Below are 13,643 nucleotides of genomic sequence, written 5' to 3'. Positions count from 1 at the left end.
TCCAGGAAAGAGCTAAGCAGGTGCAGTGAATAGTGCCAACGGCACGTGCAGCTTGTGCCTCTGAGAGGACGGGGCTTTGGGTGCGGGAGGAACGGAGAGGGATGAGGGAGGTCACGCTGCTTCCACCAGGGGCCAACAAGGCTCCCTTTACAGTGCTGACATCCTGTCCACCTATAACCAGGGGCTGATGGGTAGGGAAAGCCACCCCAGCCCCGACTCCTGATCAGTCATTTAGAGTTTGAGAGCACAGGCTCCCTGGGGACACAGAGGGTTATGGCCCTCGGTGGCAGGGCCCCTTTCTTACCACTGGGCAGCAGTTTTATCATCAGCATTGGATAAGCGATGGGTTTGCAGTTGGTACTGGCCCCACAGAACTTCTGACATTCAGAAGGTACCACACATGCCACTTTATCTGCAAAGGGAAGGGACCATCATGTCAACACGTGGACCTTCGAGCTCTCCAGTCTGGGCTCAGGGAAAGAGAAGCAGATGTTCACACACAGACGTGAGATTCTTGGTCCACTCGGGACAGCTCCAGCTCCTGGAGGGAAGGGCTGGTGGGAGACAAATGGATCAGTGCTTCCACGTATTCATGGCATGGCCCAGAGCGTGTCACCTGGCCTTGGAAAGCTTTGCTGACCCCAGCTAGGTGTCAGGAGAGCTGACAGATTATCCATTCTGGTACTATCACAGGAGCAGTTTGTAACCTGACTCCCTCAGCCCTGAAGGGGTGAGTAATGACTTGGGGCTTCAGGTCTCCGAGAGCATAGGGACCTACTTTGTACCCCGCAAGGAAGCAGCACCTAAGGGATGTAACAAAGCATCGCTTGACAGCTGGACACCAAAGCTGGGAATTTTGCTAAAAGAAGAGGCAGATTGCAGGATGGATTACGGCGAGACACGTCTCCTGCACGTGCTCCTCAACACTGCGAAGTGTTCTTCATGTTACTTGGCCTTTCCGAAAGCACTGGAGCAGAAGACTCCCCCTGGAAGTCGCCAGCTCTGTCCCCATGGCCGCACCTATCAGCATCAAGTGCTCGTCCGGTTCATCTCCAAGGTTAGGAGAGTTAGTGTTTAATGGACAGAATGTGGGCCCATTTCGGGGGTTACACTGAGCTCCCCACAGAGTGCCTCCAAGGCCAGGCAGTGACAGCATCCGTGAGATCCCAGCACAGGGCAGGCACAGCATGGCGATGTCTGTGATGTGATGGGAGCAACTTCACTTTCCTGCTGACAGTATCACGGTCATGGCAGGATGGGGGTTGAGGGAGAAAAGCACATTGATCTGCTCTTTTCCGTCCAAGTTCACCTCCCTAGAATTCCTCTCTGTCCATCATGTCTATCTTGATCCTCACCCAAAGGAGCACAACATGTCACTGGTATATTCAGGGAGACCAGCTAGCCCTACATGCTCTCTGGGTCTGTAAGGGATGACAGGCTGATCAGGTTCAGAATCAAGAATTCGCCCTGGATAGGTGCTTTGGCACAGCAGTGAGACACTTCTTGGGACAACTGCATCCATTCTCAGAGTCCCTGGGTTCGAGTCCCAGCCCTGCTCTTGATTCTGGCTTCCTGCTAATGCGCACCCTGGGAGGCAGCGGTGATGGCGCAAGCACCTGGGTCCCTGCCACTCATCTGGTGGGAGCTCCGGACGGTGTTCCTGGCTTTGACTTGACCCAGACCCGGCTGTTGTAGGCATTTGGGAAAGGAATCAACAGATGGGAGGCCTGTCTGTCTCTGTCTCTCTCTCTTCCTTTCAAATACATAATATCAAAAAGGGTTTACCTGGGAACAGGATGCGGCTGATCATTCCAGGCATCACGAGACTGAACAGTAATGGCAGCTTCAGGTACCCACACAGAAGGCAGCCACCTCTTACGTGACTCAGGTTCTTCCCTGCCAGGCATAGCTGGACAAAAACCTGCCAAAGACACACGGGCAGGTGAGGCTGGTGGTGGCATTATGGAGCGAAGGAAGCCTGGGCTGTCTCAGCACACAGAGGACCACTGTGACCCGCTGTAGCAGAAGGATGTGCCCCCTGGCGAGTTTTTTCTAAACTACTCTCCCTTCATCCAGACATCTCTGGGGCTGGGGAGCAGTGTGCGAACAGAGAGCAGGCTTTGTCCAGTGCACAGCTGCCGGAGGGGACGGGAGTGGTACACGTGACTTTGGCCTCATTGCTCGCTGAGTGCCAATTAGGGCAGCAGAGTGCTTACAAGCTGTCCCCTGGCAAGGACGAGACTCCCTCCTTGAGGCCACAGATGTCTCTGCTGGGCACAGCGAAGGTGACATCGGTTGAAGAGAAGGTGGGCCCAGAACTGAGATTGATCACATTCCTGTAAACCAAAATGGGGCTGTGTGTTTGGCACAGGGATTAAGATGCCTGCGTCCCATATCACAGTGCCTAGGTTCGAGTCTTGGCCTCCATTTCTTTATTTTTTCTTAAAGATTTATTTATTATTTATTTGAAAGTCAGAGTTACAGAGAGAAGAGAGACAGAAACCTTCCATCTGCTGGTTCATTCCTCAAATGGCCATCACAGCCAGGGCTGGGCTAGGCTGAAGCCAGGAGCCAGGAGTCAGGAGCCAGGAGCCAGGAGCTTCTTCCAGGTCTCCCACATGGGTGCAGGTGCCCAAGGACTTGGGCCATCCTCTGCTGCCTTCCCAGGCCATTAGCAGGGAGCTGGATTGGAAGTAGAGCAGCCAGGACTCAAATTGGCACCCATATGGGATGCTGGCACCCCAGACAGCAGCTTAACCCACTGTACCACAGTGCTGGCCCCTCAGCCTCCATTTCAATTCCTGCTCCCCACTGATGCACACCCTGGGGGGCAGCAGGTGATGGCTCAAGTACTTGGATCCCTGATGGAGTTTCTGGCTCCTGGCTTTGGTCATTCCAGCCCTGGCTGTTGCAGGGTTTTTGGAGAGTGAACCAGTGGATGGAAGATCTCTGTCTTTGTCTCTCTCGCAAAACAATGAACTGAAATAAACTAGCATAGAGCTTTAAAAGGTCAACTTTCTCAAGAGGTGTTTCAGGACCCACTTCGTGGTCTCAGGGTGAGAGGAGGCACAACAAGCTCTCGGGCTGCACAGAACGCTACAGCTGGCAGGTAGAGAAACACTTGGGAAAGCGAAGAAACGTGGGCCAAGGCATCAAGACAATGCAAGAAAAATTATGCTCTTGAGGGGCCAGCGCCATGGCTAACTTGGTTAATCCTCCGCCTGCGGCGCCGGCACCCCATATGGGCACCGGTTCTAGTCCTGGTTGCTCCTCTTCCAGTCCAGCTCTCTGCTGTGGCCCGGGAGGGCAGTGGAGGATGGCCCAAGTCCTTGGGCCCCTGCACCCACATGGGAAGACCAGGAAGGAGCACCTGGCTCCTGGCTTCGGGTCAGTGCAGCGCTGGCCGTAGCAGCCATTTGGGGAGTGAACCAATGGAAGGAAGACCTTTCTCTGTCTCTCTCTCTCACTGTCTGTAACTCTACCTGTCAAATAAATTTAAAAAAAAAAAGAAAAATTATGCTCTTGAATAACACTTAGGTAAAGTGAAAAAATGTCCCCAGTGTGATGATGACTAAAAGCAACAGGATGAAAAATATCACACACCATGACCTGATGCTGAGGGAAAAGTCCACAAGAAGAAACCAGCGTGGTAACAGTGGCTAACCTAAGAAGGGAGAACTAACAGACAGAATTTTCATCTTCTTTATATTTTCTTTACTCTTCAAGTACATTATTCTTAAAAAATCTGAAAAGGAGAGAGAGAGAGAGAGAGAGAAAGAGAGAGCGAGAGAGCGAGAAAATGAGAGGGAGAATATGAATCTTCTAGCTGCTAGTATGCTTCCAAGTGGTTGCAATGGCCAAGGCTGGGTCAGGTCGAAGTCAGGAGCCTGGAACTCCATCCTGGTCTCCCACATGGGTAGCAGGGGCTCAAGTACTTGGACCATCTTCCACTGCTTTCCCAGGCTCAGCAGCTGGGAGCTGGATTGGAAGCAGAGCTGCAGGGACTCGAACTGACACAATGATATGGGATGCTGGTGCTGCAGGTGGCAGCTTAGCCTGCTGCACCACAACACTGCCTCCTTAAGTGCATTATTTTAACAACAGGAGGAGGAAGAACCCTCATGTAGCAAATGCTGGTTCCTGGGAGATCTACCGGCTATCATCCCAACATTCCTCCTGTACTTTGAAAAAAACCAAACAGCTCTTTGGGTTTACATTGTTGTTGCTGGGCAGTCTGTTGTACATGTGACTGTCTTCTAAGTACTCTTCTCTCAGGTGGTTTTCAAACTCTTCTCCTTGTCTTTGATGTTCTGGACTTTCGTTATTCTATGTCTTTGTGCAGATTTTTAATATTTCTTCTTGGGATTCACTGTGGTTCCTGAATCTGATGGTTCCTGCTGTTTTAACAACTGTGATAATTTTTAGCCACTTTCTCTCCTTTTCTCCTGGAACTCTGATCTTCCTTGTTACTTTGTTTCTCTTTCACATTTTCAGTTCTTGTGCTTTCTGGATAACTTCTTTAGTTCTCTCTTCCAGTTGCAATCTTTTTTGCCTCCATCAGCTATGTTTAGTCTGTTATTCTAATATCTGTTGAGTTTTATATGCTTATAAATGCATTTTTCATTTCTAGAAGTTTGAATTTTCAAATCTAACTGATCCTTTTTGATACAATTTTATTAATATTTTCAGTTCTATTTTTATTTTTTAAAGATGTATTTATTTATTTGAAAGACAGAGTTGCAGAGAGGCAGAGATAGAGATAGAGGTAGAGATAGAGAGAGAGAGAGAGAGAAAGAGAGAGGGAGAGAGAGAGAGAGAGAGAGAGAGAGAGAGAGAGATGTCTTCTATCCGATGGTTCACTCCCCAGATGGCTGCAATGGCTGGTGCTGTGTTGTTCTGAAGCTGGGAGCCAGGAGCTTCCTCCAGGTCTCCCATATGAGTGCAGGGGCCCAAGGACTTGGACCATCTTCCGGACCATAGCAGAGAGCTGGATCGGAAGTGGAACAGTTGGGACTCGAACTGGCTCCCATATGGAATGCCAACACTGCAGGCGGTGGCATTACCCACTACACCACAGCGCCAGCCCCTGTTTTTTTCAACACTTTGCTTTGTTATGTATTATCTAATACTGCAAGTTTCTGAAGTTTGGAGGTGCTAGGTCTGTTTCTTGTTCATGGTGGCTTGATTGTTCTGTTTTCTATTTTGGGGTTAGGGCCTACCATGGTTTAGATGTGGTTTGTATGCTAAGAGAGGTTGGTCTCCAGGGTTGTAGTCTGGGAGCTGATGGAACCTTTAAGAGGTAGGCCTAGTGGGAGGTCCTAGGTGAATTGGGGGCATGCCTGTGAAAGGGACCAAGGTTAGTTCTCATGGGACCCTGGGCTAGCACTTGTGAGAGCGAGTTGTTGTAAGAGCCTAAACCTGACCCTTGGGTCTCTCTCTGCTTCTTTCTTTCTTTCTTTATTTATTTATTTATTTATTTTTTGACAGGCAGAGTGGATAGTGAGAGAGAGACAGAGAGAAAGGTCTTCCTTTTGCTGTTGGTTCACCCTCCAATGGCCGCTGTGGCCGGCGCATTGCGCTGATCTGAAGCCAGGAGCCAGGTGTTTCTCCTGGTCTCCCATGCGGGTGCAGGGCCCAAGGACTTGGGCCATCCTCCACTGCACTCCAGACCATAGCAGAGGGCTGGCCTGGAAGAGGGGCAACCGGGACAGAATCCGGCGCCCCGACTGGGACTAGAACCTGGTGTGCCGGCTCCGCAGGTGGAGGATTAGCCTATTGAGCCACAGCGCCGGCCTCTCTCTGCTTCTTGTCTCAAGCTGGGAGCCTTCCTCTCATATGTGCTCTGACCTTTGCTATCTGCCATGATGTGAAGCAGTTTTGATGGCCCTTGTGAGAACTGGGCCAATGCACTGTCGTGCCCGTAAACTCCAAAACCGTGAGCCACATCACCTCTTTTCCTCATAAACGGCTTGCCTCAGGTATTTTGTTACAGTGACGAACAGCTCAAGTTGCACAGGGATTTATTTACAGTCATCCTGTAAGACCTTGGTTAAGGGATATCTGAGTCTGTTGCTGTTGCAACCCTAGGGGATTTATAAGCAACAGCAATTTATTTCTCACACTTCTGGAGGCTGGAGGATCCAAGATCCAGGCACGAGCAGAGTTAGTGTCTGGTGAGGGCCCAATCTCTGCTTGGCCCAAGCGAGTGCCCTGAGCACTGTCCTCACACAGAAGAAGGGGTGAAAGGGCAAACAGGGCCCAGCAGGTTCCTTGTAGCCTTTCTGTAAGGCACTAATCATCTCCTAACGCTGCCTCTTTTTTAAAAGATTTATTTATTTATCTGAGAGTCAGAGTTACACACAGAGAGAAGGACAGGGAGGGAGGGAGGGAGGGAGAGAGAGAGAGAGAGGGAGAGAGAGGTCTTCATTCACTGGTTCACTCCCCAGATGGCCACAATGGCCTCAGCAGTGCTGATCCGAAGCCAGGAGCCAGGAGCTTCCTCTGGGTCTTCCCACATGGGTGCATGGAAAGATATGGGCTGTCTTCTACTGCTTTCCCAGGCCATAGCAGAGAGCTGGACTGGAAGTGGAGCAGCTGGGACTTGAATCAGCGCCCACTATGGGATGCCAGTGCTGCAGGTGGTGGCTTTTCCTGCTATGCCACAGCGCTGGCCCCAAGGCCCTGCCTCTTAATTCTGTTGCACTGGGCTTCCGTTTTGGCAAGGATTTTTGGCGGAGGACACAAACATTTAAGCCATAGTAACGGTGCATTCCTGCAGATGGAACATGTTACTCCTCCTGCTGGGTAAGGCTTGAACAAATTTTGTGTGCTTTTCTGTGCATTCATTCATGTGGCATTTGTCACACATGTAAATCAAAAAGCCACACACACAGGAAGGCCCGCCTGTCACTGTGAGTTCTCAGAAAAGACTTTTCTGTTTGCTTCTCCTTGCTGGTGGGCAGATCTTTTTCTCTAGTTGGCCTTTTGTCTGAGGCATTAGCCTTTCAAGAGCCCAAGTCCTACAGGGGGAGTTCACCCGTCACCTCTCATTAACTGAAGGCTTTTCTGATCTCTCCCATGGTCACTCAAGCCTACATCTTTGAAAAGCAAGCCTGGCGAATGCCATCAGGGCACTGCCAGTGTCACTGTCAGCCCGGCTCTCGTAATTGCAAGTCTTTGTTTTCAGCTGATGGAGATGAGCTCCTCTAGGGCTATCGCAAGATGTTTGCTACATTTTACCCAGCATTCTTAGGAGTTGTGATTGGGAGGTAGTTCAGGAAATCCAGTTTACCTATTGTCAGAAATGGGAGTCTCAGGGGCAACTGATAAAGTGTTGGAAAAAGAGGAGATGAGAAAAATAGAAAGTAAAACAGCACAATGAAAATACACTCTAAGGAGGTGGGAATGAATTCAAACAATAAATGAAAACAGACAGCTGCAAAACAGAGACTACTCACCTTCCACTCCACATTTTAAAGATCCTTCTCGTTCACTGTTTCTAATGGCTGCACAGTGTTCTGCGGTTTTACCTCCACTGCACATACCCACTGTGCAGGAACCAATACGCCTATCTTACACCCAGTCCCTGATGTACTTGTGTGAAGATGTCTTATGAAGACTCCAGGAAGCTTAGAAAACAGTATTTTAATTTTGTCAGATCTTCCCAGATTGCCCTCTAGAGCAGACTGCACTGCTGTGGAGTCCACTGGAAGCACACAGGGGCTCTAGAACATTCCTGGGCCCCTAGTGTTGGGCATTATAGAGCTAATTTTTGCCAGTCTCATTGTGGTTTTACTTTGCCTGCTCCTGATAACTTTGAGTTAATATGCTTGTTAGCGTTTACACTTGTTTGAATTTCCTTTTCTGTAAATTGCCTGTCATCATCATATCTCTGGATATGGTTTCAAGTTTGTCTCCCAAGGGCTCGCGTGCTAGAAACTTGGTCCTCAGTGTGGGGAAGTTGGGAGGTGGTGAAATCTTTAGTGGTAGAGCCAAGAGCAAGGTGATTAGATCACTGGGGCACGAGCTGGGGATGATTTTCCCAAGACCTTGGGTATTTCTTTGAGAGGGTTGTTATAAAACAGTAAGCCTGGCTCTGGCTTCCAGTCTCACCATGTGGTCTCCCCATCTCATGAGTGCTCCCACAGTGATGTCATCAGTCAAGGGGGCCCTTACCGGAGGCTGGACCAATGGGGTTGTCCTATCGTGAATGTTCAGCCTCCAAATCTGTGAGCAAAGTAACACCGTTTTCCTCTGTAAAGCACCCAGCATCAGGTTAGTACTGGTGTAGATAAATGTTACTGATTTTTTTCCGAGTTGATCCTGTATATGGCAACATTAGCAGAGCTCATATTCTTGCAATTTGTCTATTATTTCTACCTTTTTATTTTCCCTAGGCAGATGATCATATTATCAGCAAAACAGTAACAATTCTGTTCTTTCTCAATCATGGCATTTCTTTTTCTTTTATTTCTTAGAGCTTGGTCATGACTCCTAGTGTTATATATATATATATATATATATATATATATTTTTTTTTTTTTTTTGACAGGCAGAGTGGACAGTGAGAAACAGATACAGAGAGAAAGGTCTTCCTTTTGCCGTTGGTTCACCCTCCAATGGCCGCTGTGGCTGGTGCGCTGTGGCCGGCGCACTGCGCCGATCCGAAGACAAGAGCCAGGTGCTTATCCTGGTCTCCCATGGGGTGCAGGGCCCAAGTGCCTGGGCCATCCTCCACTGCACTCCCGGGCCACAGCAGAGAGCTGGCCAGGAAGAGGGGAAACCGGGACAGAATCTGGCACCCCGACCGGGTCTAGTGTTATATTAAACTTAATATTGCTCATGGTGAGTATTCTTTTCTGATTCCTGATCACTAAGGGAATGCATCTAAAGTTTCTTAATTCCATAAGGAATTTTCAGGTACATAATTCTTACCAAGTAAAGTAAGTTCCCAGGGCTGGCACTATGGAGTAGTAGGTTAAACTGCTACTTGGAGTGCCAGCATCCCATATGGGTACAGATTTGGGTCCTGGCTGCTCCGCTTCCAATCTATCTCCTTGCTGATGCACCTGGGAGAGCAGTGGAAGATGGTCCAAGTGCTTGGGCCCCTGCACCCATGTGGAAGACCTGGAAGAAGCTCCTGGCTCCTGGCTTCGGTCTGGTCCAGCACTGGCTGTTGCAGCCATCTGGGGTGTAAACCAGCAGAAGGAAGACCTCTCTCTCTGTATCCTCCCCTTTGACCCCTCCCTGCAACTGCCTTTCAAATAAGTAAATAAATATCTTTTTCTTTAAAAAGTTCCCTTTCAATTCTCTTGTGATTTAAACTTTTATCAAGGTAGGTATTGAACTTTATCAAATGCTGTCTTTGCCTTCATTGAGACAAATTGTAATAATACAAATTCCGTTTGAATCATCCTTGACTGCTTGAATTAAACCTGATTCAATCACAATGTAACAGTTAAGAATTACCTAGTTCAATTAATATTTTATTTATGATGTCTGAAACAATGTTCTTAAATTTATTCTCTTGTATTTTCCTCATACAGCTTTGGAACCATGATTATCATGGAATCATAAAATGATATGGGCAGTTTTCACTTTTCTTTATTTTCTGGAACACCTTGTAAATGATTAGAAATTTAGTAGACTTTATTAGCAAAGCTATCTGGGCTTAGAGCTCTGGGAGAGATGCTTTGATTAATATTTTCTAGTCATTAATTGCTTTATTTTTCCATCAAAAATTTCTCCTTTTGCCCAAAATGCCATTTCATAATTTCCCAGGAATTTATCCATTGAAGATAGGTTTAGAAATGTATCAAAGGGCCGGCACTGTGGTGCAGCACATAAAGCCCCGCCTGTGGTGCCAGCATTCCATATGGGCATTGGTTTGAGTCCCGGCTGTTCTACATCAGATCCAGTTCTCTGCTGTGGCCTAGGAAAGCAGTAGAGGATGGCCCAAGTCCTTGGGCCCCTGCACCCAGGTGGGAGACCCAGAAGAAGCTCCCGGCCCCTGGCTTCGGATCAGCACAGCTCCTGCTGTTGTGGCTGTTTGGATAGTGAACCAGCAGATGGAAGACTTTTCTCTCTCTCTCTGCCTCTACCTCTCTCTGTAACTCTGCCTTTCAAATAAATAAATCTTTTTTTAAAAAGAAATGTATCAATACATATGTATTCATAATATTTAGAAGTAATTTCTAAAAGATTCTTTGTTTTTCCTCCCTGCTTTCTGTTTGGTATTTTATGCATCTCATCTTTTCCCCCTCTCTCTTAGAAGATGTCTACCTCATCAGTCTTGAAAGAACCAGGTCATGGTTTTCCTGAGCATTGTACTTTTTCACTGTGCACTTCGTTGTGATTTCTATTACTATCCCCACCCCTGCCACCGCCCCGTCCAGCCTTAGGTTCCTTAATGTGTCGGAAGCTTGGCCCTCACTGTGCATGTTTGGGAGGGTGGACCTTTAAGAGGTGAGGCCCAGTAGGAAGTCCCAAGGTCAACTGGGGGCACTACTCTCAGAAGGGACTGTGCAAGCTCCATCTTGCTCTGGCTCCCAGTGTTGAGATGTGATCTCTTCTTCCACAACCCATGTGCCGTGGAGCCCTCACCAGAGTCAGGTTATGCTGTTTGGGCTTTTAGCCTCCAAACCTGTGAGCTGAATATACCTGCTTACTTCATACAGTTAGTTTGCCTTGGGCGTTTCATTACAGTAACAGAAATGGACTAATTGCCTTTATTATTTTATTTCTCCTTATATGTCTGTCTTCTTCTTAATCTTCTTTGGTCTACAGCTCTTTATGTAATTTCTGGATTTCAATGTTTAGCTCATTACAGCTAACTATTCACAACTCCCAAAATGTACATTTAATATACTGTTTGCAATATGCCCTAAAAGTTGACACGCAGGGGCTGGCTCTGTGGCGTAGCATGTAAAGCTGCCATCTGCAATGCTAACATCCCAAATGGGTACCGGTTCGAGACCCAGCTGCTCCACTTCCCATCCGGCTCTCTGCTATGGCCTGGGAAAGCAGTAGAAGATGGCCCAAGTCCTTGGGCCCCTGCACCCGAGTGGGAGACCTGGAAGAACCTCCTGGATCCTGGCTTTGGATCCGTGCAGCTCTGGCCGCTGTGGCCAATTGGAGAATGAACCAGAGGATGGAAGACCTCTCTCTCTCTCTATTTCTCTCTCTCTCTCTCTCTCCTTCTCCCTCTCCCTCTTCTTCTCTCTGTAGCTCTGACTTTCAAATAAATAAATCTTTTTTTAAAAAAGTTGACATGCAGTGTTTTCATTGCCATTCAGTTCTAAATGTGATTTTTTGACTTTCCAGTCCACAAGCTACTTAATAACATGCTACTTAATTTTCAGATTCAAGCGATTTTAGAAATTGTTCTTTTGTTTTTACTTTCTAATTTTCATTAGTCTGAACAGTGTTTGATATCTATCCACTGATTAGTAATCTAAAACCTCTTTTATAGCCTAATTATGGTCAATTTTTTAAAATGTAAATGTGCTTGAAAAGAATGTTTATTTTTTGTTTGCTTGGTACAGAAAATTTTATACAACTAAGATACACAAATTTATATCACCATATAACCTAGCCTGTTAGTTGCACAGCTTGGATTCTGGATAGCTCTGACTTTTCTGTCATGATTGCTTCCAGAAGGGAGTACTAACATCTCTAACTACAGCTAATGTTCTTACATGTTGAAATCCAAGTTGGCACAGTGAGAAAAGACAAAGAAGCAAAAGGCTCAAGGAGAGAAACAGAAAGATTAAGCTTTTCATTATTCATAGATGATATACTATGTAAATTAATATATATATAATACATATTGATATACTATGTAAATTATATAAAGTTTTTAGAATTAATGATAGTATCTAGGTAGCTGACAAAAGAATAAATTTAAATTTGTGGGGTCAGCACTGTGGCGCAGAGGGTTAATGCCCTGGCCTGAAGTGCCAGCATCCCATATGGGTGCCAGTTCGAAACCCGGCTGCTCTACTTCCCATCCAGCTCTCTGCTATGGCCTGGGAAAGCAGTAGAAGATGGCCCAAGTGCTTGGGCCCCTGCACCTGTGTGGGAGACCCGGAAGAAGCTCTTGGCTCCCGGCTTCGGATCGGCCAGCTCTGGCCGTTGCGGCCATTGGGGAGTGAACCACCAGATGGAAGACCTCTCTCTCTCTCTCTCTGCCTCTCCTCTCTCTGTGTAACTCTGACTTTCAAATAAATAAATAAATCTTTAAAAAAATTTGCATTTCTGTACATAAATAATAAAGAATTAGGACATGTAATATAAGAAGCATTACTTATCAGAAGAATTAAGCATATCAGGTCACTAGGGGTCAGACAGGTGTAACAGAGATCACACCCAAGAATGGAGCATCAGGGACTGTGATGGTGAACACTGGAAATCACACCCGTGAACTAGCTAACTTTATTCTGGTAGCCATACACAGCAGAGGGACGCTACCATCCTGAAATGAGGTCTTGAGGTGGACACAGGCTGGTGGGTAGGATGCTGTTAGGACACGTGTGCCCATGTGGCAGTGCCTGGGTTTGAGTCCCAGCTCCACTCCTGCTCATGTGCACGCTGGGAGGCAGCAGGTGATGGCTCCAGTGGGTGGGTTCCCATCACCCATATGGGAGACCTGGATTGAGTTCCTGCCTCCCAGTTCTGTGTGGCCCAGCCCTGGCCATCTGTGGGCATCTGGGGATGGGGAGAGAACCAGCAGATAGATGGGAGCACTTTTTATTTTATCTGTCTCTGCCTCTCCAATAAAAATCTTAAAAATCCCTAAAAAGGAAAACGTTTATAGTTGTTTACTGACATGAAAAGATGTTTGAACCATGTTTACGAGTAAAAAGAAAACCAAGAGATGTCCGAGAACAGCAGCAGCATGCTCCCAGTTATGTAAGATAACGCATACCTGCCTACTTGCTTTATGCACTGAACGGCATCTGGCAGCAGGTGCACTAAGATACTGTGTGTCACCTCTGATGGCATTTTGGTGATTTCGTGTGTGAACTTTTCTTTATAGTGTGACTCTGCCAGTGAGGATGTGGCACTTTTATTCTCAGGTAATGGCTATGTGCTGCTGCTGTTTTTTTTTTTTAATATTTTATGTATTTATTTGACAGGTAGAGTTACAGACAGTGAGAGAGAGAGAGAGACAGACAGACAGAGAGACAGAGAGAAAGGTCTTCCTTCCATTGGTTCACTCCCCAAACAGCCGCAATGGCCAGAGCTATGCTGATCTGAAGCCAGGAGCCAGGTGTCTCCTCCTGGTCTCCCACATGGGTGTAGGGGCCCAAGCACCTGGGCCATCCTCCACTGTCTTTCCAGGCCACAGCAGAAAGTTCCCAGTGTTCCCAGGAGAAGTGTTCCCAAGCATGGAATAGGAGCAACCAGGACTAGAACCGGCACCCATATGGGATGCTGGTGCCGCAGGTGGAGGATTAACTACTGCGCCACGGCGCTGGCCCCTATGTGATGGTTCTTAATTGGGGTACTGGTCACATAGATGCTTGCATCATCATTCTTCTGATGTACATTTCACTATAATGATATTTTAAAAGAATGTATCACTGTTACAAGCAGAGCAAAAAAAAGCCATTTTTCATTTCCAACAAAATTGTGCTCTTTAG

General features: G+C 47.2%; 1 protein-coding gene across 1 annotated transcript in view; it reads right to left on the bottom strand.

Annotated features, from left to right (window-relative positions):
• LOC133752048 (sodium/glucose cotransporter 1-like) overlaps positions 1-13,643 on the bottom strand; it is a 57,262-nt gene that overhangs the window by 21,358 nt on the left and 22,261 nt on the right. Inside the window, exons 7-8 of the mRNA XM_062182326.1 lie at positions 1,786-1,921; positions 305-412 (exon numbers count right to left, since the gene is read on the bottom strand). Coding sequence (XP_062038310.1) covers positions 305-412; positions 1,786-1,921 — 244 coding nt within the window. The remainder of the gene's footprint in view (positions 1-304; positions 413-1,785; positions 1,922-13,643) is intronic.

Source organism: Lepus europaeus, chromosome 23 (genome assembly GCF_033115175.1).
Source record: "Lepus europaeus isolate LE1 chromosome 23, mLepTim1.pri, whole genome shotgun sequence".
In the NCBI taxonomy this organism is placed as follows: domain Eukaryota; kingdom Metazoa; phylum Chordata; class Mammalia; order Lagomorpha; family Leporidae; genus Lepus; species Lepus europaeus.
Note: the sequence above shows the minus strand (reverse complement) of the source record. Positions and strands in the feature narration are given on the sequence as shown.